General features: G+C 47.0%; 2 protein-coding genes across 3 annotated transcripts in view; both read right to left on the bottom strand.

Moving 5' to 3' along the window:
* Window positions 1-17,185, bottom strand: part of OSCP1 (organic solute carrier partner 1) — a 58,253-nt gene extending 41,068 nt beyond the window's left edge. The window contains exon 1 of the mRNA XM_081334853.1: window positions 14,972-17,185. The gene's annotated coding sequence lies outside the window, so the exon portion shown is untranslated. The remainder of the gene's footprint in view (window positions 1-14,971) is intronic.
* A 6,222-nt stretch (window positions 17,186-23,407) lies between these two features.
* The window catches only part of MRPS15 (mitochondrial ribosomal protein S15), a 42,488-nt gene continuing 41,166 nt past the window's right edge, over window positions 23,408-24,729 (bottom strand). For both annotated transcript variants that reach the window (XM_081335393.1, XM_081335392.1), the window contains exons 7-8: window positions 24,180-24,371; window positions 23,408-23,599 (exon numbers count right to left, since the gene is read on the bottom strand). In XM_081335393.1, coding sequence (XP_081191519.1) covers window positions 23,489-23,599; window positions 24,180-24,371 — 303 coding nt within the window. In that variant the 3' untranslated portion in view covers window positions 23,408-23,488. The remainder of the gene's footprint in view (window positions 23,600-24,179; window positions 24,372-24,729) is intronic.

The following is a 24,729-nucleotide window of genomic DNA, read 5'->3' as shown; positions in this document are numbered from 1 at the left end:
TGTCTCCTCCCTCTGGGTTGGGGGGGATGCTTTGGGGTTTTAAGCTTTTCTGCTCCCCCTTTGGGAAGCTGAGTTTTGCTGTCCTCCAGTTTATCGCAGGGTTCCATTTCTTCAGCCATTCCAGTCCTAAAATCATTGGGCATTCCATGCCTGGGGCCCCTACAAACGTTATGTCTTCCTCATGAGACCCCAGGGATAGGTGAATTGGTAAAGTGGCTAGGGTAACTGGTCCCCCCCCTGCTATTGACCCATCTAATTGGCTAAAGGAGATTGGTTGTTTTAGTCTCCTCACTGGAATGCTGAGTCTTCCCACCACTTTTGGGCTGATAAGGCAGCGGATGCAACCAGAGTCTATTAGGGCTTTTATTTTGACGGCTTCAGGCATAGAGGAAGCTAATATAGTCACTGTCTTAAGAATGGGTGGAATGGATTCACTTACCAATGGTTCTCCCTCTGAGCTGTCTTCCGAGGTATCCACCGCCCCTGCAGTGTAGGCCGGAATCCAATCCCAGTTCTTGGCAGGGGTTGTGGACTCTACAGCCTCTGTCCCCTTCATGGAAGATTCTTTTGGGTTGCCTTGGGGCTTCCCTAGTTTCTTGGGGGGTGATGCCTCTGATTTACGCTGGGAGGTTTTTGAGCGGCATTTTGCAGCGTGGTGACCCTCTCTCCCGCATTTGAAACAGCCTGTTGATTTTTTAGCTGTGGACAGTGGGTTTTCCCTCTCGCGTGTTTGTTTGGTTGGCGGCCGGCCCCATGGTTTCCCCCGACGGTGCTTCTTCAGTAGGTCTATTTCCACTTCCTCTGCCAGGACATACCAGGCGTCGAGATGGTGTGGGTTTCCTCAAGGCAGGCAAGCATCATACAGGTCGTAGTTTAGACCGTCTTTGAAATGGCTAAGGAGGATATCTTCTGGCCAGTTCAGCTTGCTGGCAATGGCTCAGAATTCTTGGGTATATTCGGCCACCGCTCGCCTGCCCTGCCTGATTGCTTTGATTCTCTCCTGGGCCTTATGATCAGCCAAAGGATCCTTGAACCGCTGCCTCAAGGATGACATGAATCGGTTGAAATTGTTGAGTTCTGGGGTGTTGGAGTCATGTAGGTTCACCACCCAGTCTGCAGCCGGTCCGTCCAGGGCGAATTGCACAATATGGATGCGGGCTTTGTCACTGGGGATGTCCCATCCATACTCTTCCATATAGCTGAGGACTTGGGTTAGGAAAAACCCCAAGCGTGGTGGTTCCCCCTTGAATTTTGTTTCCAGAGGTGAAGGTCTTTGACTGGATCGTTGTCTACATCGCGGGCAGTATTGACCCTCATCCTGGACCCCGTCTGGGGTTCTGGGGGGGGGTACTACTGAGGCAGCAATTCCTGTTCCAGTGGACAGCCCCAGTGTTGCAGGTACAGGATCCCCTCTGTTGTCTCTCCAGTTGTGGTCCCAGGCACTGCTGCAGCTGCGGTGCTCAGCTTTCTCCTCTCTTAGTGAGCTATACCCTGGTCATATCATCTTCCTAACCCTGTAAAATTTAATAAAAACTCTTACTTAAAAAAAGGAGAAAAAAGATGTGACCCTACGCCTGTGTATGGATTTTTGCAGCATCAATGGGGTATGTGTAGAAAACATGTACCCCCTGCTGCTGATGAAAGACATGGCTCATCTGGCAAAGGGTAGGGTTTTTACCAAATTGGACTTATGGGAGCCATATTATAGGGTTTGTGTGAAACGGGGGAATGAGTGTTTAATTGCCCATTGGAGAGTTATCAATTTTGGGTGATGCCATTCGGGTAACAGGGAGCTGATTAATGAGGTGTTGCATGAGCATTTGTACCGTGGGGTTCTCATGTACCTGGACATCCTGATTTACACAACCAACATGGCGGAACACACTCAACTGGTCCGGCAGGTATTAGACAAACTACTGAAGGTGCACCTATACGTGAAGCTTTCCAAGTGTGAGTTTCACCATACCCGACTGGACTATCTCGTTGTTGTTGTTAGCTGCGAAGTCGTGTCCGACCCATCGCGACCCTATGGACAACATTCCTCCAGGCCTTCCTGTCCTCTACCATCTTCTGGAGTCCATTTAAGCTCACGCCTACTGCTTCAGTGACTCCATCCAGCCACCTCATTCTCTGTCGTCCCCTTCTTCTATTGCCCTCGATCTTTCCCAGCATTAGGCTCTTCTCCAGTGAGTCCTTCCTTCTCATTAGGTGGCCAAAGTATTGGAGTTTCAGCTTCAGGATCTGGCCTTCTAAAGAGCAGTCAGGATTGATCTCCTCTAGGACTGACCGGTTTGATCGCCTTGCAGTCCAAGGGACTCGCAGGAGTCTTCTCCAGCACCATAGTTCAAAGGCCTCAATTCTTTGGCGCTCAGCCTTTCTTATGGTCCAACTTTCACTGCCATACATTGCAACTGGGAAGACCATAGCCTTGACTATACGCACTTTTGTTGACAGGGTGATGTCTCTGCTTTTTAGTGTGCTGTCTAGATTTGCCATGGCTTTCCTCCCAAGGAGCAAGCGTCTTTTAATTTCTTGGCTACAGTCCCCATCTGCAGTGATCTTGGAGCCCAGGAAAATAAAATCTGTCACTACCTCCATTTCTTCCCCATCTATTTGCCAGGAATTGAGAGGGCCAGATGCCATGATCTTGGTTTTCTTAATGTTTAGTTTCAACCCAAGTTTTGCACTCTCCTTCTTCACCCGCAACAAGAGGCTCTTTAGTTCTTCTTCACTTTCTGCCATTAGAGTGGTATCATCTGCGTATCTTAGATTGTTGATATTTCTTCCGGCAATCTTAATTCCAATTTTTGATTCATCTAGCCCTGCCTTTCTCATGATGTGCTCTGCATATAAGTTAAATAGGCAGGGCGACAGTATACAGCCTTGCCGGACTCCTTTCCCAATTTTGAACCAATCAGTGGTTCCGTGTCCAGTTCTCACTGTTGCTTCTTGACCCGCATATAGGTTTCTCAAGAGACAAATAAGATGGTCTGGTACTCCCATCTCTTTAAGAACTTGCCACAGTTTGTTATGATCCACACAATCAAAGGCTTTAGCATAGTCAATGAAGCAGAAGTAGATGTTTTTCTGGAACTCCCTAGCTTTCTCCATGATCCAGCGTATGTTGGCAATTTGATCTCTAGTTCCTCTGCCTCTTCGAAATCCTGCCTGTACTTCTGGTAGTTCTCGATCTACATACTGCTGAAGTCTAGCTTGTAGGATTTTAAGCATGACTTTACTAGCATGAGAAATGAGTGCAATGGTGCGATAGTTTGAACATTCTTTGGCACTGCCTTTCTTTGGAATTGGAATGTAAACTGATCTTTTCCAATCCTGTGGCCACTGTTGAGTTTTCCAAATTTGCTGGCAAATTGAGTGTAGCACTTTTACTGCATTGTCTTTTAAGATTTTGAATAGCTCAGCTGGAATACTGTCACCTCCACTAGCTTTGTTGTTGCTCAGCTTTTCTAAGGCCCACTTCACTTCACATTCTAGGATGTCTGGCTCAAGGTCAGTGACCACCTCATTGTGATTATCTGGAACGTTAAGCTCATTCTTGTATAGTTCTTCTGTGTAATTTTGCCACCTCTTCGTAATCTCTTCTGCCTCTGTTAGGTCCCTGCCATTTTGGTCCTTTATCATGCCCATTTTTGCATTAAACGTCCCCTTCATCTCTCCAATTTTCTTGAAAAGATCTCTGGTCCTCCCTATTCTATTGTTTTCTTCTATTTCTTTGCACTGTTCATTTAAGAAGACATTCTTATCTCTTCTAGCTATTCTCTGGAATTCTGCATTCAATTGGGCGTATCTTTCTTTTTCTCCCTTGCCTTTCGCTTCCCTCCTTTCCTCAGCTATTTGCAAAGCTTCCTCAGACAGCCATTTTGCTTTCTTGCATTTCTTTTTCTTTGGGATGGTTTTGGTTGCTACCTGTTGTACAATGTTGCGAACCTCTGTCCATAGTTCTTCAGGCACTCTGTCTATCAGATCTAATTCCTTAAATCTATTTGTCACCTCTACTGTATATTCAACAGGGATATGATTTAATTCATACCTGACTGGCCTAGCGCTTTTCCCTACTTTCTTCAGTTTAAGCCTAAAGTTTGCAAGGAGAAGCTCATGGTCTGAGCCACAGTCAGCTCCTGGTCTTGTTTTTACTGACTGTATAGAGCTTCTCCATCTTTGGCTGCAGAGCATATAGTCAATCTGATTTCTGTGTTGACCGTCTGGTGATGTCCATGTGTAGAGCCGTCTCTTGGGTTGTTGGAAAAGAGTGTTTGCTATGACCATCGTATTCTCTTGACAAAATTCTATCAGCCTGTGCCCTGCTTCATTTTGCACTCCAAGGCCAAACTTGCCTGTTATTCCAGTTATCTTTTGGCTTCCTACTTTAGCATTCCAATCCCCCATGATGATAAGGACATCATTTTTTGGTGTTAGTTCTATAAGGTGCTGTAGGGCTTCATAGAACCGGTCAATTTCATCCTCTTCAGCACCGGTGGTTGGGGCATAGACTTGGACTACTGTGATATTGAATGGTTTGCCTTGGATTCGAACTGAGATCATTCTGTCATTTTGAGGATTGTATCCCAGTATTGCTTTTCCTACTCTTTTATTGACTATGAAGGCTACTCCATTTCTTGAAAGAAATGGACTATCTCAGGTACTGTATATTGGGTGCAGGCATGGAGATGGACCCTGCCAAAGTCAGGGCTGTACTGGAGTGGCAGACACCACGGACCCGCTGTCAGCTGGGATTTGCGAATTTCTATAGACAGTTTATCCCCTCATTCGCAAGAGTGTCTCTGCCTTTGACTAACCTGCTCAGAACTAGACACGCAGCAGGCAAACCACATCCCGTTCAGCCACTGGCATGGATGTTAGACTGCCAAGCTTTTGAGGACCTGAGGGCCCTCTTTGCGAAAGAGCCTGTCCTGAAACACCCCAATCCTGACCAGCCGTTCGTTGTCCAGCGACGTACTGGTTGGAGCAGTTCTGCTACAGATGAACAAATGAGGAACGCTACAGCCCTGTGTGTACTGAAAGCTGACTGAAACTGAGTGGGCTTGGGCGATATGGGAGATATGCTGTATGGTGGGCATTATTGACCTGGGGGAATTTCTTAGAAGGAGCCAAAGAGCCGTTTGAGGTCTGGATGGATCACAAGAACCTAGAGCAGGGCTTTTCAACATTTTCACCCATTGTACCACTTTTAGGATAAGGCAATATCTGAGTACCACCAGTCGCCCAGCAAGATGTCAAAAACCTGACCCCCCCAAAAAAGGGAAAAAAATGCTAAAGTACAGGTAGTCCTTTGTAGAGATGGAGGTCAAGGATATGAAGGGACCGTGCGCAGAAAACTGCCTGCCTTAGTATCCTGATATCCGCATGTCTATGAGCTCATTCCAATTAGCACTGCCAAGGACTGCAGATAAGACTAGCTAGATAACAGAGACCCTGACCTGGCTAGGATGTTCGGATGTTCTGTAAGATTGACTAGGGAGTACACCAATAAACAATTCTTTTTGCTGTGCGTTATTTCCTGCTTGTTAAAACTGTATAAATACAATAAACTCTGTGTAGGCAGACAGACATTTTGGGACACCCTGCGATGACTGGTCTCTGAATCCCACAGTCCTCAACTTGCAACAATTTGCTTAGTGACTGTTCAGTTACAACAGCACTGAAAAAAGTGACTGATGACCATTTTTCACACTTATGACTGTTGCAGCATCCCCAGGGTCATGTGATCACCTTTTGCAACTTTTTGACAAGTCAATGGCCAGGGTGGGGGGCATGCGTGGCCAGCTCATCACTCAGGTTATGGAGTGCCTGTGGTGGTGGTGGAATCTGTGGGTCTCTGATGGAGGGGGATGGGACTGGGGTGGGTGCCTTCCTTTCCTCCCTCTCTTCCATTGTCCCTTCCTTCCTTCTTTCCTTGTAGTGGGGTGCCCCAGGGCTCTGTTCTGGGCCCAGTGCTCTTCAACATCTTCATCAACAATTTGGATGGGGGGAATATATGGGGAACTCTTCAAATTTGCAGATGACACCAAATTGTTATGTACGTATCTATTTGTCTCTCTCTGTGTGTGTGCGTGCACACATATCAGTGTGTCTTGACTAGGGTTCAGTTAGTCTAGGAAGGGAGGAAAGTTGTGTGCCATGTGTGATATTTATTCCTTTGGCCTGAGGTGAAACTGTCTGAATCCATATAAAGTGTACAATGCATTGCACTGTGCTTCCTATTCCAAGGACATGGTATGTATACATGTCAAAAATGTTGTCTTTAGAGAATGGGAAGTAGTAGGTGAAAATTACAAAAGCTACAGCAGTGTCTGATGAATGCAAAAGCAAACATAAACATGCAGACATTTTCTTTTGTTGTTATTGTTGACAATACATGGTTTTTATAATATGTTGAAAAAATATGTGCAGTAAGGGCAGTTACCCATCAATCCTTGTAAATGGTGCTATGTGTCTTGCTGAATCTCCGATGGAACAAATGATGTTTCCATGCAAGATAAAAATAAAGCATATGTGTGCTTGCTCATTCATGCACACACTTTGTGACAATAAGGTCTGATCCTGCATAAATGGTTGACAACCTGTTGCTATTTGTGTACAAATACAGGTATGAAAAGGGAACTGATGAGGAATGAAATAGATGAAAAGAACAGAGGTGCAGAAAGGAAATTTGGTGACAGATGAAAAGAAGGGATGGAGGAGAGTTGAGGAAAGGGGTACATTTAAGATAATATGGCATTCACAAAAGAGGGAACGTTATCGAGATAATTTTGTGAATGCTATGGAGATACAGCATGCTACAAGAATGGAAGAAGGCTATGTTGGGATAGAGTAAAAAAAAGGATATACATACGCAGTGCTTTTTATGTAAGAAAAAAGGTGCTGGAACTCACTCAGCCCCCCCTCCCCCTACCAGGCCATTCTTTGATCAACAAACTTTCATTCCCCTCCCAAGCCAGACTGCCATGCTACTGCGGATGGGATGGGCAGGGTAAGCTCAGTCCCCCTCCCGTTTTGGAGCCGGGGGTGGGTGTGTGGGTGACAGTGAACAGCTCTGCTGCTGTTGTGTGCCTCTGGAGGGGCTTTCTTTAAACTTCACCCTGCAGATTATCTGCCCGGGCACAGCCTCCTTGTCCTCCGCCAACTCTCCCATGACTTGCACCGTAACTGGGTGGCACAAGCCTCCCCTGCCACCTCCCTCCACCAGTCCTTTGTCACCTGTCTCACGGAGAATGGAGAACAGAGCAGCTCTGTGGAGGGATGCAGAGCAGAGAATAACACTTGCTTGCTGCCCTGCATTGTCCCATGTCCTTCTTCTCCCTTCTGGAAATAGCAGCTATGTTTCCTGCTGCTTCTCCTCCCAGCGCAGCTCCTCCCTCTTCCCAAAAGCATTTCTTTGCTAACGTGCTTTCAGCTCTGGCATGTTTCTCTTCTGCTGCACGGAAACAGAGTTCAGTCAGACCTTCCAACTCCTTGTGAGATCTTTTTTTTCCCCTGCAAGAAGTTGGAAGGTCTGATTCCCTGTCTTGTACCTTTTTCAATTTTAAAGGTCTCTGTTAGCCCATCAACCTGGATGTTTTGAGAAGATAAGAGATAGTGCGCTTCAGAAGGGAAGTGAAACTTTGTGTGTTAAACTAATTGGGCAGGAGCCGTTCACTTGCTAGCCCTTCCCCCCCAAGACTTGCTCACTCACCCTCGCTCGCTGTTCCTCTGAAAACAGGCCGGTCTGCCCCTTTTATACTTTTGTTTGCCCTCCTCCTCCTCTCTTTCAGGTGCACTGGAAGCTCCAATTAGCATGTTGCTACAGATCCTGGGGATCCTGGCAAACTCTGCAGCTCCAGCTGATCTCCAGGTCTGTGTGGCTCCGTTTTGACTCATTCCCTCCCCCACTATAATTAGCTAGGCTGGGCTTGCGTACCACCAGCCAGGGGCTCGCGTACCACCACCAGTTGAAAAGCCCTAACTTAGAGGCCTTACAGACACCACAGTGCCTATCCCTGAAGCAGGTTCAATGGGCGCAGTATTTTGAAAGATTCCGGTTTTGCCTGAAATATGTGCATGGCCTATGCTCTATCACGCATGCCCCAGTACAACAGCTGACAGGAGGAAGTGGTGCAGGCCATTATGCCTCCCTACACACAATTAGCAGCCCAGGTTACTGCATGTGAACCTGCTGATGATTTGGTCCTGGAGCTGCAAAGAGTGGGGCGGGTCAACACCTGGCTTCTAGAGCATCAAGCACTCCTGATCCAGAGGGAGAAGTTAGCATGGAAGGGTAACAAATTGTATTTCCTGCATGCGTTAAGACTGAAGATGCTGCGGAAGTGCCATGTCAAGCAGGCTGACCATTTCGGGTTCCTTAAAACCTTGTACCTGGTGAAGGGCCAATTTTGGTCACACTGGATGAAGGAGTAGATAGAGACATACATAAGAGACTGCCCCATATGTGCTACCACAAAGCCTTGCATGAGGAAGTCCCCTGGGTTATTGCAGGAAGTGGCGGTCCCATCATGACTGTGGGAAGACATAGCCATGAACTTCATTGTAGAACTGCCAGAAAGCAACGGCTGCACGGTCATATGGACAGTGGTTGACCTCTTCTCCAAACAAGCCCATTTCATCCCCTGCAACGGGTTGCCATCCACCCAGAAATTAGCAAAGTTGTTTGTATCACAGGTTTATTGCTTGCACAGGGTGCCCCGGTGAATAATAACAGACTGGGGGGGTTCATATTACTATGAACTACGGCTTGGAGCAGCATCAGCGTTTGAAGTGCTGGAGTGGTGGAGATGGTCCTGGTTGGCGTCTGGGACGGTTGGCGGTGAGGGGAGTTGGAGCGCCGCGGCCGCTTTGGTATGGTGACCATGGCCGGGTGGTGGAGTGTGGACGTCTATGCCTGGACATTTGGAGGCATAAACTACTGTAACTGACTGGACTATGTCTTTTGGGCCCTACTGAAGTACTATGGGGCCCTGGTTTCCTCCCTATCGGCCGACTATCATCTGGTCCCTTCCATGACGCGAAAAGGAACTTGAAACCTGAGCTTCTCTTACCACTCTGTGACTTTATGGGTTTTTAGCCCTAATTCATCTCGCTGACTTGTTTGCCCTATTGTCCCCCCTTTTTCCTTTCCCCTTGGGTACTGGAAGGTTCCGGGTGTATAACCACTGTGGGAGAGTGGTTAAGAGTTTCCACCTGTTACCGTCCTAGAGGTGAGAGCTCTAGGCGGTATCTCTTTCCCCGGCTGTATATTCCAGGCTGCTCCCCGGTCCTGACCGTTGTGAAAGGACGGGGACTGTTCCGGGGTTACCCAGCTCTAGTGGCAGCAGAGCTGGGTTTGCAGTCTGGATATTCTCCTTCCACTTTAAGATCCTCCCATTTTATTTATTTTGATCTGGGTCTGCTTTTTTGCTGGATTATCTAATTATTATCATGGGCCTGAGTTACCCCAGCACGGTTTTGTTCGCCCTCAGGGGTGCCCTCCCATCCTGGGTGCGACCCGCCTTATCTTCTACTCTGCCTCTTGATGACGGGCCCGATTGTCGGGACCCTGAGAGATGGCTGGGCAGGAACAGGGGCCTCAGATATAAATTTAATAAGAGGCCCCTGGTTACTTTTTTAGCCAAATTTTTTGTAGGGTTAGGGAGGGGGGAGGGTTGTGGTTGGTTGGAGATGGGGGGTAATCCACCAACTGTTGTTCAGGCCAGGTCCAGGATAGATCGCGTAGAGGGAGCTGGGGTCGGCCACCTCTGGAGCTCCGGAGCGGGTCGTGGGATTGCCTATTCCCACAACGATAGGGAATGGCAGCAGGTGTAAGATCAGAGGGCCGTACCGACCTCCGGGAGGGCATCTCCGCTATTTACAAGCGGTGAGGCGCTCCGACCCTCTGTCTTCGACCCGAGGTCCCGGGAGCGGGGATGTGCAGCCACCTGAGCTCCGGCTGGTGTACCTGAATGCCAGGTCCGTCGCTAATAAGGCTCCTCTCATCCGGGATCTGGTCGAGGGTGAGCATGCGGACCTGGCCTGCATCACGGAGACCTGGTTGGGCCCAGAGGGCAGTATCCCCCTGGTTGATCTTTGCCCACCAGGCTTCCGGGTGCTACACCGGCCTCGGACTCAGGTGGGGGAGTGGCTGTGGTTATGAGGGAGACCTTATGTCCGCAGGAGGCCACCGTTCTTCAGATAGTCGGGTGTGAATCTCTCTTATTGAGGTTTGGTCCTAGGGCACAGTTGGGCTTGCTGCTAGTGTACCTTTCGCCTAGTCGCGCAGCAGCAGCCCTGCCTGAGCTTCTCGATATCCTCTCAGGGCTGGTGATTGAGTTCCCCAAACTTATGGTTTTGGGAGACTTCAATCTACCATCCCTGGGAGGAGCATCTGAGTTAGCTCGGGAGTTCATGGCTTCCATGACGGCCATGGACCTGACGCAAGTAATTCATGGACCGACTCATGAGGGAGGCCACACCCTTGACTTGGTTTTCTTATCTGGACGGTGGTTAGATGATCTTGGTGGGGGCTCCCCAATTGTTATGCCCCTGTCATGGACCGATCATCATCTCCTGCGGCTGGTCTTCCGTTTTGCCACTCCCCACCGTGGGGGTGTTGAGCCAACTAGATGGTTCTGCCCCAGGCGCTTAATGGACCCTGAGAGGTTCCAGGCAGCACTGGGGTCCCCACCTGCCTCCTCTGCTCACAGCTCGGCAGATGCCTTAGTGGAAGCCTGGGAAAGGACGGCCACGGAGGCACTTGACCGAGTTGTACCCTTGCGGCCCCTGACCTGGCGCAGATCCCAATGGGCTCCATGGTTCTCCGCGGAGCTCCGGGAGATGAAGCATCGGAGACGGGGCCTAGAGAGCGGTTGGAGGTCCAGCCGATCTGAATCCGACCGATTGCGACTAAGAACCCATATTAGGTCTTATCTCGCAGCAATGAGGGTGGCGAGGTCTAACTACTTCGCTGCCCTCATCGCGTCCGCAGATAATCGCCCGGCCGCCCTGTTTAGGGTGACCCGCTCCCTCCTTAATCAGGAGGTGAGTGAAGAACCCTTGCAGGGGCGTGCCGAGTTTAGTCAACATCTGTCGGACAAAATCGCTCGGATTCGGACCGGTCTGGACTCCGACTGGGCAGCGTCGGACAATCAGGACACGAGCGGTCTTGTCAATGTTACCTGGGAGGAGTTCGATCCTGTAACTCCAGAGGAAGTGGACAGGATTATGGGGAGGCTGAGCTCCACCACATGTTTATTGGACCCGTGCCCTTCCTGGCTGGTTTATGCAGCCCGGGAGGGGACACGAGGCTGGTTCCAGGCGGTTATATCTGCCTCTTTGAGTGAGGGTAGTTTCCCCGCTGTCTTGAAAGAGGCGGTGGTAAGACCTCTCCTCAAGAAGCCTGCCTTGGACCCGGCTGTGTTAAATAACTTTCGTCCGGTCTCCAACCTTCGCTTCCTTGCGAAGGTTGAGAGTGTGGTGGCGCATCAGCTCCCTCTGGTCCTGGATGAAGCGGATTATCTAGACCCGTACCAATCGGGCTTCAGGCCCGGGTACAGCACGGAGACGGCATTGGTCACGCTGGTGAATGATCTCTGGAGGGCTCGGGACAGGGGATATTCCTCTGTCCTAGTCCTATTAGACCTCTCAGCGGCTTTCGATACCATCGACCATGGTATCCTGCTGCGGCGCCTCAGGGGATTGGGAGTGGGAGGCACGGTTCTTCAGTGGTTCTCCTCCTATCTCCTGGGACGCTCGCAGTCGGTGTTGGCAGGGGGGCAGAGGTCGACCGCGAGGCCTCTCGTTTGTGGAGTTCCTCAGGGGCTGGTCCTCTCGCCTCTCCTGTTCAACATCTACATGAAACCGCTGGGTGAGATCATTCGTGGTTTTGGAGTTGGGTATCATCAGCATACTGATGATACCCAGCTTTTCATTTCGACCCCAAACCACCCCAGTGATGCCCTCGACGTGATGTCCCGTTGCCTGGAGGCGGTCCGGGTCTGGATGGGGAGGAACAGGCTTCGACTCAACCCTGACAAGACTGAGTGGCTGTGCGTACCGGCATCTCGGGATATTCAGGATATCCCACCCCTCACTATGGGGGGTGAGCTATTACCCCCTGTAGATAGGGCTCGCAACTTGGGAGTCCTCCTAGATTCACAGCTTTCCCTAGAAGACCATATAGTAGCTGTGACTAGGGGGGCCTTCGCCCAGGTTCGCCTGGTGCGCCAGTTGCGGCCCTATCTAGACCGGGATGCCTTACGTACGGTCACTCATGCGCTCGTGACCTCTCGTCTTGACTACTGCAACGCTCTCTACATGGGGCTACCCTTGAAGACCACTCGGAGGCTCCAACTGGTACAGAATGCAGCCGCGAGAGTTGTGTTGGGAGTTTCCCGACACTCCCATGTCACACCTTTGCTCCGCGAGCTGCATTGGCTTCCAGTTGTCTTCCGGGTGAGGTTCAAGGTGTTAGTAATGACCTACAAAGCCCTACATGGCATGGGTCCGGAATACCTTGGGGAGCACCTGCGGCCGGCGTCAACTTCCCTCCGCCCAGTACGCTCCCACAGAGAGGGCCTCCTCAGGGTGCCACCGGTCAAAGAATGCCGACTGGTGGCCCCCAGGGGGAGGGCGTTCTCTGTGGGTGCGCCGGATCCATGGAACCATCTTCTGGTCGAGCTCCGGATGGCGCCCGATCTCCGCTCCTTCCGGCGCGATCTTAAAACCCATCTTTTTGAACAAGCTGGCCTGGCCTGATGGGACGGGGTTGGATTTTATAAATGGATCTTAACTTTTAATCTGTATTAATTTATTACGGGCATTGTTGTTTAATTACTTTTTAATAATTTTTAATTTTTGTATCTTGTTTTTATGTATTTCCCTGTTCACCGCCCTGAGTCCTTCGGGAGAAGGGCGGTATACAAATTAAATTAATAATAATAATAATAATAATAATAATAATAATAATAATAATAATAATAATAATAATAATAATAATAATAATAATAATATAATTCACCACCCCCCTTTGGAGGGAGTTTGTCTGCTTAATCGGGTCATCCCAGGGGTTTAGCTCAGCCTTCCACCAAGTGTCAATGGGATGGCTGAACGAGCCAATGCAATGGTTGAATGGTACCTGCGATGTTATGTCTCATACCAGCAGACGAACTGGGTTGACTTATTGCCGTTTGCTGAAGTGGCGTATAATAATGCAGTCCACAGTAGCACTGGATTCGCCCCTTTCTGGGTGGCCCATGGGGTGGATTTCGTCCCAATTCCCAAGTGCCCTCAGGAGGTCCTTTCCCCATACCAACGCCAAGAGTGGATAGATCTCATGCGGGGGGGGGGCTGGGGACTGTAAAAACAGCATTAACAAAAGCAGCAGGGGCCTATAAAGCCCAAGCTGATAAGAAACGGGCTCCCCACAAGCTATTCTGGGTGGGGGATATGGTGTATCTGTCCACTAAATACTGAAAATGCCTTACAAAAAGTTACACCCAGAGTTTATAGTACCATTTCCAATAGTACGGGTAATTAACCCAGTTACTATGGAACTGAACCTGCTCCATCTCTTGGGAAGGGTGCACCCGGTGTTTCATGGTAGTTTGCTAAGGCCAGTGGAAGGGTCCTCCTTACAGCCCATTACACGGTTACTGGATCCTGTCATAGGGGAACAATACAAGATTGACAAGGTGTTAGATTCTCAACTCCACCGGGGTCGATAGTAGTACTTGGTATGTTGCAAGGGGTACCCTGCCACAGACACATCATGGGTGGGGGGGAAAAACATAAAAGCCCCTCATTTGCTTAAGACTGTTCCACCGAAGGCATCCTCATAAACCGGAGGGGGGAATGGACTGTAGAACCCACCATAGCCAATTACTAACCACACGTCTCTCCTTGCGTTCCAGGTGGAGCCCTGGTAGGAGGATGGACTGTAGAACGCACCATAGCCAATTACTAACCACACGTCTCTCCTTGCGTTCCAGGTGGAGCCTTGGTAGGAGGATCCGCCTGTCAATCTCCTGCGGGCTTGCCACTAACCGGGAGGGTGGAGTCACGAGTGCAACTGGAGCAACAGCGGCGGCTAGAGGCAGCGACAGCCCTCCTCCCTGTTCCTGTATGACAACCGGGGGCCATTTTGAGCACACCTGGGAGGCGATCATGGTGGGACGGCTGGGAGCCGACTGCTGCCAGGCCTTCATGCCAGAGGGTGACTGCTTGTCGAACTTCCAGGTTTGCCAGCTCAGCTTTTTGGCGCTCCGCTGAACAGCTAATCGGCGCAGAGAAACAGCGGGGAATTTAAAACCAGCCCTCGCTTGCCCTGCTGTCTTGCTGCCATGCACCAGAGCTCAACCCAGGCTAATTGCTGAGGGCAGAGGACTGCTGTTGTGCTGAGTGCTCACGATTGTTGTTCTGGATGCTGGTTAGGTGGGTGGGAGCGGGCCTGGGCGGGATCTGTCTATTTAGCGTGTTGGGAGGCAGTTGCTCCCAGCGCTGACTTTGTTTGCATTTGCTTTGAGCTCACAAGCCAGTGTGTACCTAAATAAACCAGGTTTACTTTGAACCCAATGTCCTGTTTTCTGTTGGGCTCAAGTCTGTGGTTGTGACCTGACAGTTGGAAGGAGAGGAAGCCTTGAAGTAGGGAACCACCTTTTTGATCTTCTGACAAACAAAGTCAACAGAAAAGCCAGATTCACTTTATAAACATGTTACTCACTTAACTGCAGTGATTCACTTAACAACTGTAACAAGAAAGGTTGTAAAATGGGACATAACTCACTTGACGACTGTCTCGCTTAGCTTAACTCCACTTTCCTGGCTACCTTCAGGAAAGGTAGTTTGAGCCTGACCACCTTCTGCAGAGCCCAGTTTCCCAGCTGAAAGCATAGCTGAAGTGCAAGGTCCTCTATGCCTGAAAATGACCCCCACTTCCTGATGGCACCTTCTGATCCTGACCCACCTTTGTTGTTCTCCTTTGCTCTCTAAGATGGAGAGCGAGTATGCAGTTCCCGAGCCATTCGACAAATCTCACACCAGCCACAGAGGCACATCGACAGTGCATCCCTCAAAACGGTGCCCTGCAATGCTCAAGCCAAGAAAAGTGTGTCAGGTGTGCACGTTTGGGCATTATGCCCTCACATACCAGAAGCTGCATGACAGTTCAGTTTTGGTAGCAGATGAAACAGAAAATCCCCTCTCAGCCCCCTATTGAATGACAGATGATGAAAAATATCAGGTGTGATTATTAACATCTCTATTCTTCTCATCCATCTCAAAAGGTTGGAGAGGCATATTGCTCTCAAGACATCTAAAGCTCATGTTGATCTCTTCATAGGCAGTCTGGGGATATGAACTAGGTTGGTAAACGTGCCTGATCTTCTGTGCAGTGAACATTTACACAGATGCTGGGCCCCAGGGTTTAGAGACCGTGGTTTAGACAGCAGTTTTCCTGATGTTTTGCCAGAAATCTTGGATGGCATTTTCTGAGGCAAAGGTATGTAGACCACAAGCATTTCAGCAGAGACTGACCTAGCCCATTTATACAGACTACCTACTGCACATAAAAATTAAATATAGGGGCTAAAGTTTCTGCTGGAAGATCCAGCAGAAACTTGGTGGCGCAGTGGGCTAATGCCTCCTTAAGTAACACCAGCTGCCTGCAATTAGCGCAGGTTCGCGTCCCACCAGGCTCAAGGTTGACTCAGCCTTCCATCCTTCCGAGGTAGGTAAAATGAGGACCCAGATTGTTGGGGGCAATTAAGCTGACTTTGTAATAATGCCGCTTGGGGGGGGGGGCGAAAGCCCTAATAAGCAGGCATGTACATAGAATGAAGGCTACTGCTAAGCTTGTAAGCCGCCCTGAGTCTTCGGAGAAGGGCGGGATATAAATGGAATTAAAAATAAAATAAATAAATAAAAAAATAAATAAATTTAATCCTACTTCTACAATGCCCTGTTTAGAATCACTGGTAGTTCATGAATACCATTAACTACTTTTTACAATTGGAAACAGAAAAAGAAATTTGGGAAGGCTTGATTCTTCCTTCCCAGATTTCACATTTCCCAGCAGTAGTAATTATTTTCACTTAGAATGAGGCTGATAGGAGTACTACGCAGCATAGTAAGATGTGATTTTGGGAAACACTTTAAGGAATTAGTTATTAGTTCTCCCCTATGTGTGCTAGAACAGAAAGAAAAGGCACTATTTTGGAGCAGTGCAAAATACCTGTAGCTTCAACTACAGCCTTTAAAAAAAATTGTCACCAGATGCTAGATGAATATGCTACAAATTAAAGATTAGCTAAATATTGGATTTGTCTTCCTATACTTCGCATTAGATCTTGGAACTGTTTAGTAAAATAAGCATTAAAAGGACAAGTAGCAATAGAAAAAAAATTGTATTGTCCTCTCATGCATGACCACTTAGATGTGAAGCTGTGGTATTTGCTTGTTTCACCATATCTCTTAGACTTAAGAGAATAATGCACAATATTTCATAATGCCAAGGCTGTATTGATGAGATGAGACAAAGCATGCACTATGTCCTTTATTAATAATGCATGTTTTCAGTAGTGTGGCAAAGTTGAGATAAATTATTTCTGCTTTCTTTTGTAATGGAAACAATTTAATTCCAGGATTCAAGCAAATTCTGCAGTTTGTGCCCAGTTTTGATGGCGAGGGTATATTGTGATTTATTTCACTGACAAGTTGCCTTATAGAATTCTTGTGAAACTTCAATAACTGTCTTGCCAACAAATTGGCTGAATTCACCCACTGCAATAAAACTGCAAGTTTGTAATTATAAATATGGTTTAAAGTAGATGGAGAAACATATATGCCCTGTTATCCTTTCCCTCAAACTGGAAGTGTTCAGGGTAGACATGAAGGCAAACAAACTTGCATTACAAGGAATAATTGTAATATAAAATAATAAAAGCGGGATAATAAATAAATTCACCCTCTCCTTTTTCATTTTGTGTCCAGCAGAGGCATTTTAGCAATTCCAGTGATGAAAGGTGCAATCAAGACAAGATGCTACTCTGCAGCATAGTGCTTGGTTTAAGAACAAATGCTGCAATAAATCTTGACAAAACTTTTTTAAAATATAAATTTCATTTCTCCCCACCCCCCAGCAACTGCTGTTCTATTTCTCAGTGAAAGATCACCTGCTAAATGAAATCTTAGCACATTACCGGAATGCCATAGGAGACCCGCATGTGTGTTCGGAGTGCAGTCATGCCACCAGGCACCACCGCCAAGCAACAGTGTTCTCCATATTTGCGTGCCACGTAGCAGCTCAGAATCACTGGGCAGCAAATTCCAACACAACCTGCCAAGCAACATAAACATACACATGGAAACAAAGATAAATAGAAGTAGGTAGAAAATGCTGTCATCCATTGTCCAGACTTGTAGTCCTTGCACTAAGTCCTCACCTAGCCAATCCTTTGTGGGTAAGAGAGTGACTGGTTGACTGTGTTCTGTGACAAACTAGGATCACCAGTGACCCTGTCAGATGAAAAGCAGACTTAAGGAATGGAGGTGGTCATATCCTGTTCCTTTTTGTTCCCTCAGACAAAAAGAAATCACAACACAATAAAAACTGTACTGGATTAGATAATGGTAAACTTGGGGGGGCAGTTTTGCCCCCTTCACATATATCCTCGTGATTCTGGAGGGTAAAAGCCCTATTTTGGCAGGGCTGCCCTAGGACTGAGGTCTCCAAATTTGGCAACTTTAGGACTTGTGGACTTGTGAACATTCTGGAGAGAGAGAAATTTCTCTGAGGACGGGCTCCAGCACGAACCCAAAAGCTTGGAAGAATAAAACTTTGGTCCTGGTGACCAACTCAGATTGGATCCTGTAACATTATCCTCGGGCACATATATTTGCCTTCATTCCCAATATACTTTTAAGACAAGGTGGTTAACTTTCAACATAATAAAGTTAGCAGTTAATCCCCTTCAAACATCTTTGAGAATGTCACCTGGCCAAAGCAAGAAAGAGAATTGAGCTGGTGTCTTGATATTTAAAACTAAAATACTGTTTAAAGTTTGCTGCTAGTTAAATTGTTTTGCCAATGTCTAACAAAGTCCTGACCTCAAAAGCCAGATTCCTACACAATTTTTTCTATTTTCAAGAAACCTTAAAAGAGAATCCTGTATCCGCAGTTGTTGACATAACAGCATGACCTGTCCTGAATGAAGGCAAAATGAATGATGCCAGAAACGCCCACTTCTTTGAAACCAAACCCCACTCAACTAGCATTGATGAGGTTATCTAGTTTGGGTAATGAAACATCTGCATAAAAACAACCAAGCTCAGAGAGCACCAAGGACCCCTCCCATCCTCTTCTCCACTGACAATTCTCCAATTAGAAAGATTTTGCTTCCTTAATCACCTTGGTCAGAATAGCTGAGCAGGATGGGATTTAGTATCAACCTATGTTGAAAGGAACAAGTTGGGAAGTCCACTTACTGGAAATAACCCAGAAATCCAGTCTTATTTCAGGAAAAACTAGTTCACAAAGGGTCTCATTCCTTCCTTCTCAGCTGGCTACTTCCCACAGGTATTAGAACCAGAGATTTACTTACACATGGGACAGTCCAAACAGCACTCATATCTCCCGCTGGCCCAACTGCCTTCTGAGGACTGGCTTACTGGGGAGACAGTTGGCTGGCAAATCACTGACTGGGACATTGGCAAAGGCTGGGCTCCTGGGAAACACATCTGCTTCTGAACAGACATTGAGTGTCTATTGCAACTGCGCAAGCAGGATTGTAAAAGCTCTTCTTTGTGATATCCTGCAGGCTGGGTGAAATGCCAGAGGAAGCAGCAAGAAGTGGGTGGAATAATGCAAGGTCTTGTGAAACAAGTAGCTTTCTAAGCAGCAGACAGAGCAACTGAAAAAACTGTCCTAGAGCAGCTTTTGTGTGGTATTTACAGTCAGAATATTAGATCACCAGCAGTGCTTCAGCTTGCAGGGAAATGAAGGGCTTAGGTGTTAAGAATGTCATCCATCCCACTTGTTTAATTAACAAAGAAAGACTCCTGGTTCATTTCACTCAACTGTCACTGGATTTATGATCCTGGTGATGGAAAAAGACTACATATTTTGGATTTAGTTTTCTTCAGGTTATAGTCACTGCTGGAACCTAGTGAGGTGCTCTCTTCTTGTCTGCTTGTTTTTATAAGCTTCCCTCACTTTGTCTACAGCTTTGCACACCATGGGCTAAGTATTCTGCAGACTTTGATCCACTCAGCTAATGATACATGCAGGGGTCTGTGATGGGGCAGTTCTGGCATAGGGACAAAGTCCAGGCCTGTGGTCACCCAGAAAGGGTGAAACCTATGCTACTGTGCACTGAATTATTGTACCGTATTTTCCGGCGTATAAGACTGGGCGTATAAGACGACCCCCTACATTTCCTGTTAAATTATAGGGTTTGGGCTATACTCACCGTATAAGACTACCCCTCTTCCAACGCACACCAAATAAAAATTAAAAAACATCAGATTTGATTTTAATATGGTAATTTTAATTCAAATGCTTATGACATGCAGGTGCTTAGTAGGAAAACTGACACTTATAAACATAAGGCTGTTTGTCATCAAACATGTAAACATAAAACAGTGCAAGTGGATTAAACTTTTCCTAATTCACTCTAAAGCTTTCCCTGCACAGAGCCTTAAGTAACACCAGCTGCCTGCAATTAGTGCAGGTTCGCATCCCACCAGGCTCAAGGTTGACTCAGCCTTCCATCCTTCCGAGGTAGGTAAAATGAGGACCCAGATTGTTGGGGGCAATAAGCTGACTTTGTAATAATGCTGTTTGGGGGAGGGCAAAAGCCCTAATAAGCAGGCATATACATAGAATGAAGGCTATTGCTAAGCACATTGATTTGTGCTTTAAATTGTAAGCCGCCCTGAGTCTTCGGAGAAGGATGGGATATAAATGGGATTTTAAAAAAAAGACCAAATGGGAGATCCGCTCCAGGTTTTCCAGCCAGCCCGCCCAGTTCCTGAGTCAAATGTGCCCTTAGAGCTAAGCAGCTGCTCTGACTGCTGCATTCCCCACCTGCTTTTCAAGTTGGGATAGACTACAGCTGCTCTTCAACTTTAGAAGGAAAGACGCCCAGACCCCAGCCTGTAAAAAATCACAGACTGCAGCTTCTTCTCCAATTGGTCCCACTTTCCCTGCGCAGACAAAATGGGAAATCCACTCCAGCTTTTCCAGCCAGCCCTGTCCCTAAAGTTTCAGCACCCGACGACCCCTGACTTTTGAGAAGATTTTCATGGGTTAAAAAGTCACCTTATACGCCGGAAAATACGGTAGGTAACTTAAGCAAAGTGCAGGAGTTGGGCCCAATTGTCTTGCTGATAATTAATGTAACAATGGAAGTACTGCTGCAACATGCCATTAGTTCTCTCACAGTCTCCATTGGTCTGAAGGAGGAGCTTAGCCCCTGGGCTGTACCCAACACCTTTAAGAACTCCTGCCAAAAGCAAAGTAAATTGGATACCACGGTCTGAGAAAATGCACTCAAATGCTTCATCTTTGCCACAGCAGAAACATGCAATTAAGCTCCACTGGGGTTTAGAGCTTTTTCAGAGAGATGAGTCCCCTCTCCCCGCTTTTTGTGCTCCTCACCTTTCAGGACTGGGTTATCTGTGGCTGTTTCTTCCTATGTGTTCATGGAATTCAGCTAGGTCGATTTCCATATTACTGGCCAGCAGGTACCACGCCTGGAGATTTTATGGTACCCATCGGGAAAGGCAAGTGTAGTATAACTCTTCATTCAAACCCTCTCAAAAGTAGATTACCATCAGGCATTGGGGCCACTCTCCCAACCAGCTGGATAGTCTGCAGAACTCCTGGATATACTCTGCCACTGATCACTTCCCTTGCCTGATATTTTGAATGCAGATTTCAGCTCATTAGTTTGTGTAGGGGTCTTCAAACTGTTGCTGTAAAGTTCTCATGAATGTATCAAAATGTCCCAGTTCTGGTGCATCATCATCGTGGAAGGCCACCAGCCATTCCATCGCTTCTTCATCTAACAAGACCACAGTCAATGCAGGCAGCATTGTCTGGGTACATGGCCCCATAGCGTTCCCATGTAATGCCCAACTTGAGTTAGGAAATAGGCCAGCCACTTTGGCATCCCATCGAACTTAACCATCAGGAGTGGTGGAGGGTGATCCCCCAGGCCCAGGGGTGGGGCCTGTGCTGGCAGGGCAGCTATTGGCAGGGCAACTGCAGGAATGGTAGCTGCTTGGGCAGCTGACGGAGCCATTGGTGGAGTTGCAAGCACAGTGGGGCTGCACCTGGTGTGGCTGCAGGGCTGGGTGGCATGGCAGCAGCTCCCTGAATGGGAGGATTCCATAGTTCCAGGGCCTGGACTCTCTCTTAACTGGTCCACTGCTTTGCTGGAGATGGAACTTGGGGTTCTCCAGTAGGCCTGGTCCTCCCATCCAATAGGGCATCAGGCCTTCCAGCGATCTCCCTTTACCATGTTCAGCCCTGAGGAAGGTTCTTCTACTTCTTCCAAGTGTCCAACTCCCCAGGACTATGGGACATTTGGGGTTTTTCTCAGTTGCTCCTCTGGAATGGCTGTTGCCACTGCAGGCCATTCTCCTGCAACCTTCAGATGAGCGCCAGTGACTGGGGCTGCCTGGGCCCCCTTGTGGGATCCATGGAACTTCAGTTTCTGCCTTGTCCCCAGTGTTGTTCTTCTGCTCTGGCTCTTTCCTTGGAGTAGACATCGTTTCCATAATTTCCTCAGTAAAAGCTCCTCCTAGTCAGGGCTCTCTGCTTCAAAGCCAAACCCTCCCTAACCACTCATATTCCAATTTCTCCCCCCTCCCCCCCAGGCCGTTGCTGATGTTAACCTGCCAAAGTATGCAATGAGAAGCAAGCAGCAGAATGACAGCTATGACAAAGGCGGAAAGTAGATCCTGCCACTTCAGATTGTAAATCAGAACTCTGGTGAAGACTGCAAAAAGGTGCTGTCCTGGAGACTGCTTATGGTCCTGGATTCCTAGGCTGCTCTTCCCAAATAGCTCAACTAACATTACATATGTACAAGTGTCTACACTGAAGGTAGGAAGATTAATAGGGGAAAGAACTGCATTCCCAGGTCACTTTCTACATCCCAGGAACCTGCCACCTTATTTCTCTCCCACAGTCTGATATCATTCAAGATGTGTTCAAAATAACCACAACACATCTTGAATGGTTGCAGGAGTTGGGTATGTCTAGTTGAATGAAAAGGACTGGGGGTGACATGATAGCAGTGTTCCAGTATCTAAGGGGCTGCTACAAAGAAGAGGTCAACCCATTCTCCAAAGCACCTGAAGGCAGGACAAGAAGCAACGGATATAAATTAATCAAGGAGAGAAACAACCTAGAATTAAGGAGAAAATTCCTAACAGCGAGAACAATTAATCAATGGAATGGCTTGCCTCCAGAAGTCATGGCTACTCCATCACTGGAGATTTTTTAAGAAGAAATTTGACAGCCATTTGTCCAGAACAGTGTAGGGGGACACTTGTACAGGGTATTGGACTGAAGACCTCCAAGGTCCTTCCAACTCTGATGGCACAAAGCCAGGGAATTCAAAAATCCTAACAACGTAAACAGTCTTGAACATTTCCAAGTTTTTTTTTCTTAATTACACATTACCAGTTATTGAAAACAAAAAGCAAGTTTTGTGAAATAATACCCCTGAGATATGTAATAGATCCTTTGCAAAGAAAAGAGCCTTAGTTCTGCTCCTATTTCTTAGGCTGCATTTCACCAAAGCTGCCAGTCTTTCAGTATTTTTATATAGACTACTCAGGGGGGAAAAATAAGCTGGATCAGGTATAAACTCCCAAGTTCTGTCCAAAGAATGGAATATTTGTGACTTACAAATTGAGGGTCTCCACTTCAATTTTTAAAAAAGAAACTGAGGCACTCTGGAAAGATGGGAACAAACCCTGTTTTGCACTGATCATAACAACAAGGATGCCACTGGACTTGTCATCTGCTGGTAGTACATGACTGAGTCCTGCGGGAAGAGGACAGTGAATAATGCTTTTTGGTTAAATCCAATTTGGTGGATCTCCCTCCTTGAACTCTGAGAATGGTAGAAGAATTCCTACTAATATTTAGGTAACTAGAACAATAACTGATGTCTAACACAAGAGTCTCCAAACCTGTCAACTTTAAGACTTGTAAAACTCCCAGAATCTATGCTGGTGGGTAATTCTGAGAGTTGAAGTCCACAAATTTTAAAGTTGACACGTTTGGAGATCCCTGATCTAACATCCTTATTACACATCAAACACATACATGAAGAGAAAAAAGAGAGGGTGTGTGCATATGTCCCCATACATAGATGCAGATGAAAAGTTGGTGTCCAATGTTTTATTATCTTTAAGATTTGTTCCTTGGTTTGAGCTTCTCCTCTCATCAACAGAAGGTATGCCTAGCTCAGCCTGGGGTCTCCTCCTTTGGCCGAGCTTGCTCCTTTATTCCTTCATCTTGCTTTTCCATTTGCTTCAATCTTTCCAGAGCTCTTAGTTTTTGCTTCTCTTTGTAGACCTGAATATTAATGGGAAGGAGAGATTTAATTGGGGATTTAGCTACCCAAATGCCCTCTCACCCTGGAGAAATAAGCAGCTTCTGCTTCCATTGCCATCATATAAAAATGTCCCCATTCCTATGGTTGCAACCGCTACAATGAGACAGTAAAAAACCATAATGTAGTTTGCCCCATTTTATCTGAATATGAAGCATGAAGCCAACTGATAAAGGTCAAAGAAATAAGCTATGGCTCAGTCATGCTATTTTCTGCAACGATTAAGGCAGGGCAAGTCCTCTATCCACAAGCTGTTCACTGCTGCTGAGAATGTACTTCTTTGCTTAGCCATGCCGTTTATGCTTTCCTGCTCTCTTACATGCTATCCTTACCCACCCACTCTAACACTGAGGACATAAATGCTGTTCACCTATTGGAGAGGATCCTTGTCGAAAGTGGCCTTCAAGCCTCTTTCCTTGTCTGAAGTCTATGCAGAAGAGTGAAACATGCCTACTATCCCAAATCAAGTTCTCTATGATATAGAAGCTGCAATTGCCCAGGCTGTTCCCGTAGGTCACCTTCAGCCAGCCATTCTTAACCTACCATGGTTCGAAGTTCCTTCTTGACAGCTGCGCGCCTTGTGATTTTTTGCCGGTATTGTGGAGGTGGTGAATACTCAATTTCCAACTGCTTGCATGTATTCTCAAAGATATCATAGTGGTTATTACGTAGGTATTTCAGCAACACAGTCCGACGGTCAGTGGCTATCATCATACGGGTAAGGTTAACCTTGTCCTAGAAAGTTATAGCCTCTTCGGTGAATTATCCGTGGATTTAAGTCTTTTAATTTTTCAACTTTCTGGTTAATAATTTAATGACAGCATTTAAATAAACTTGCAAGTTTATTGAAAGACAGTAATAATAAACAACTGCTAACTTCCTAGAAGGAAAAAAATCATTGTGTTGGGGAATAAGGAATATTATTTAATACACTGTAATCTCTGAGAAACAAAACAGTGTTAAAAATATGCTTCTCAAAACTGGATCTAAAGCACGTAATCATCTAATTTATGGGATGCAGGCAGTAGAATACTGGTTTGCAATGAAGTCTTTGGATTAGAAATCCTACCATAATATGCCAGGACTCACTAGG

The sequence above is a fragment of the Vipera berus genome, assembly GCF_964194415.1.
Source record: "Vipera berus genome assembly, chromosome: 9".
Classification (NCBI taxonomy): domain Eukaryota; kingdom Metazoa; phylum Chordata; class Lepidosauria; order Squamata; family Viperidae; genus Vipera; species Vipera berus.
Note: the sequence above shows the minus strand (reverse complement) of the source record. Positions and strands in the feature narration are given on the sequence as shown.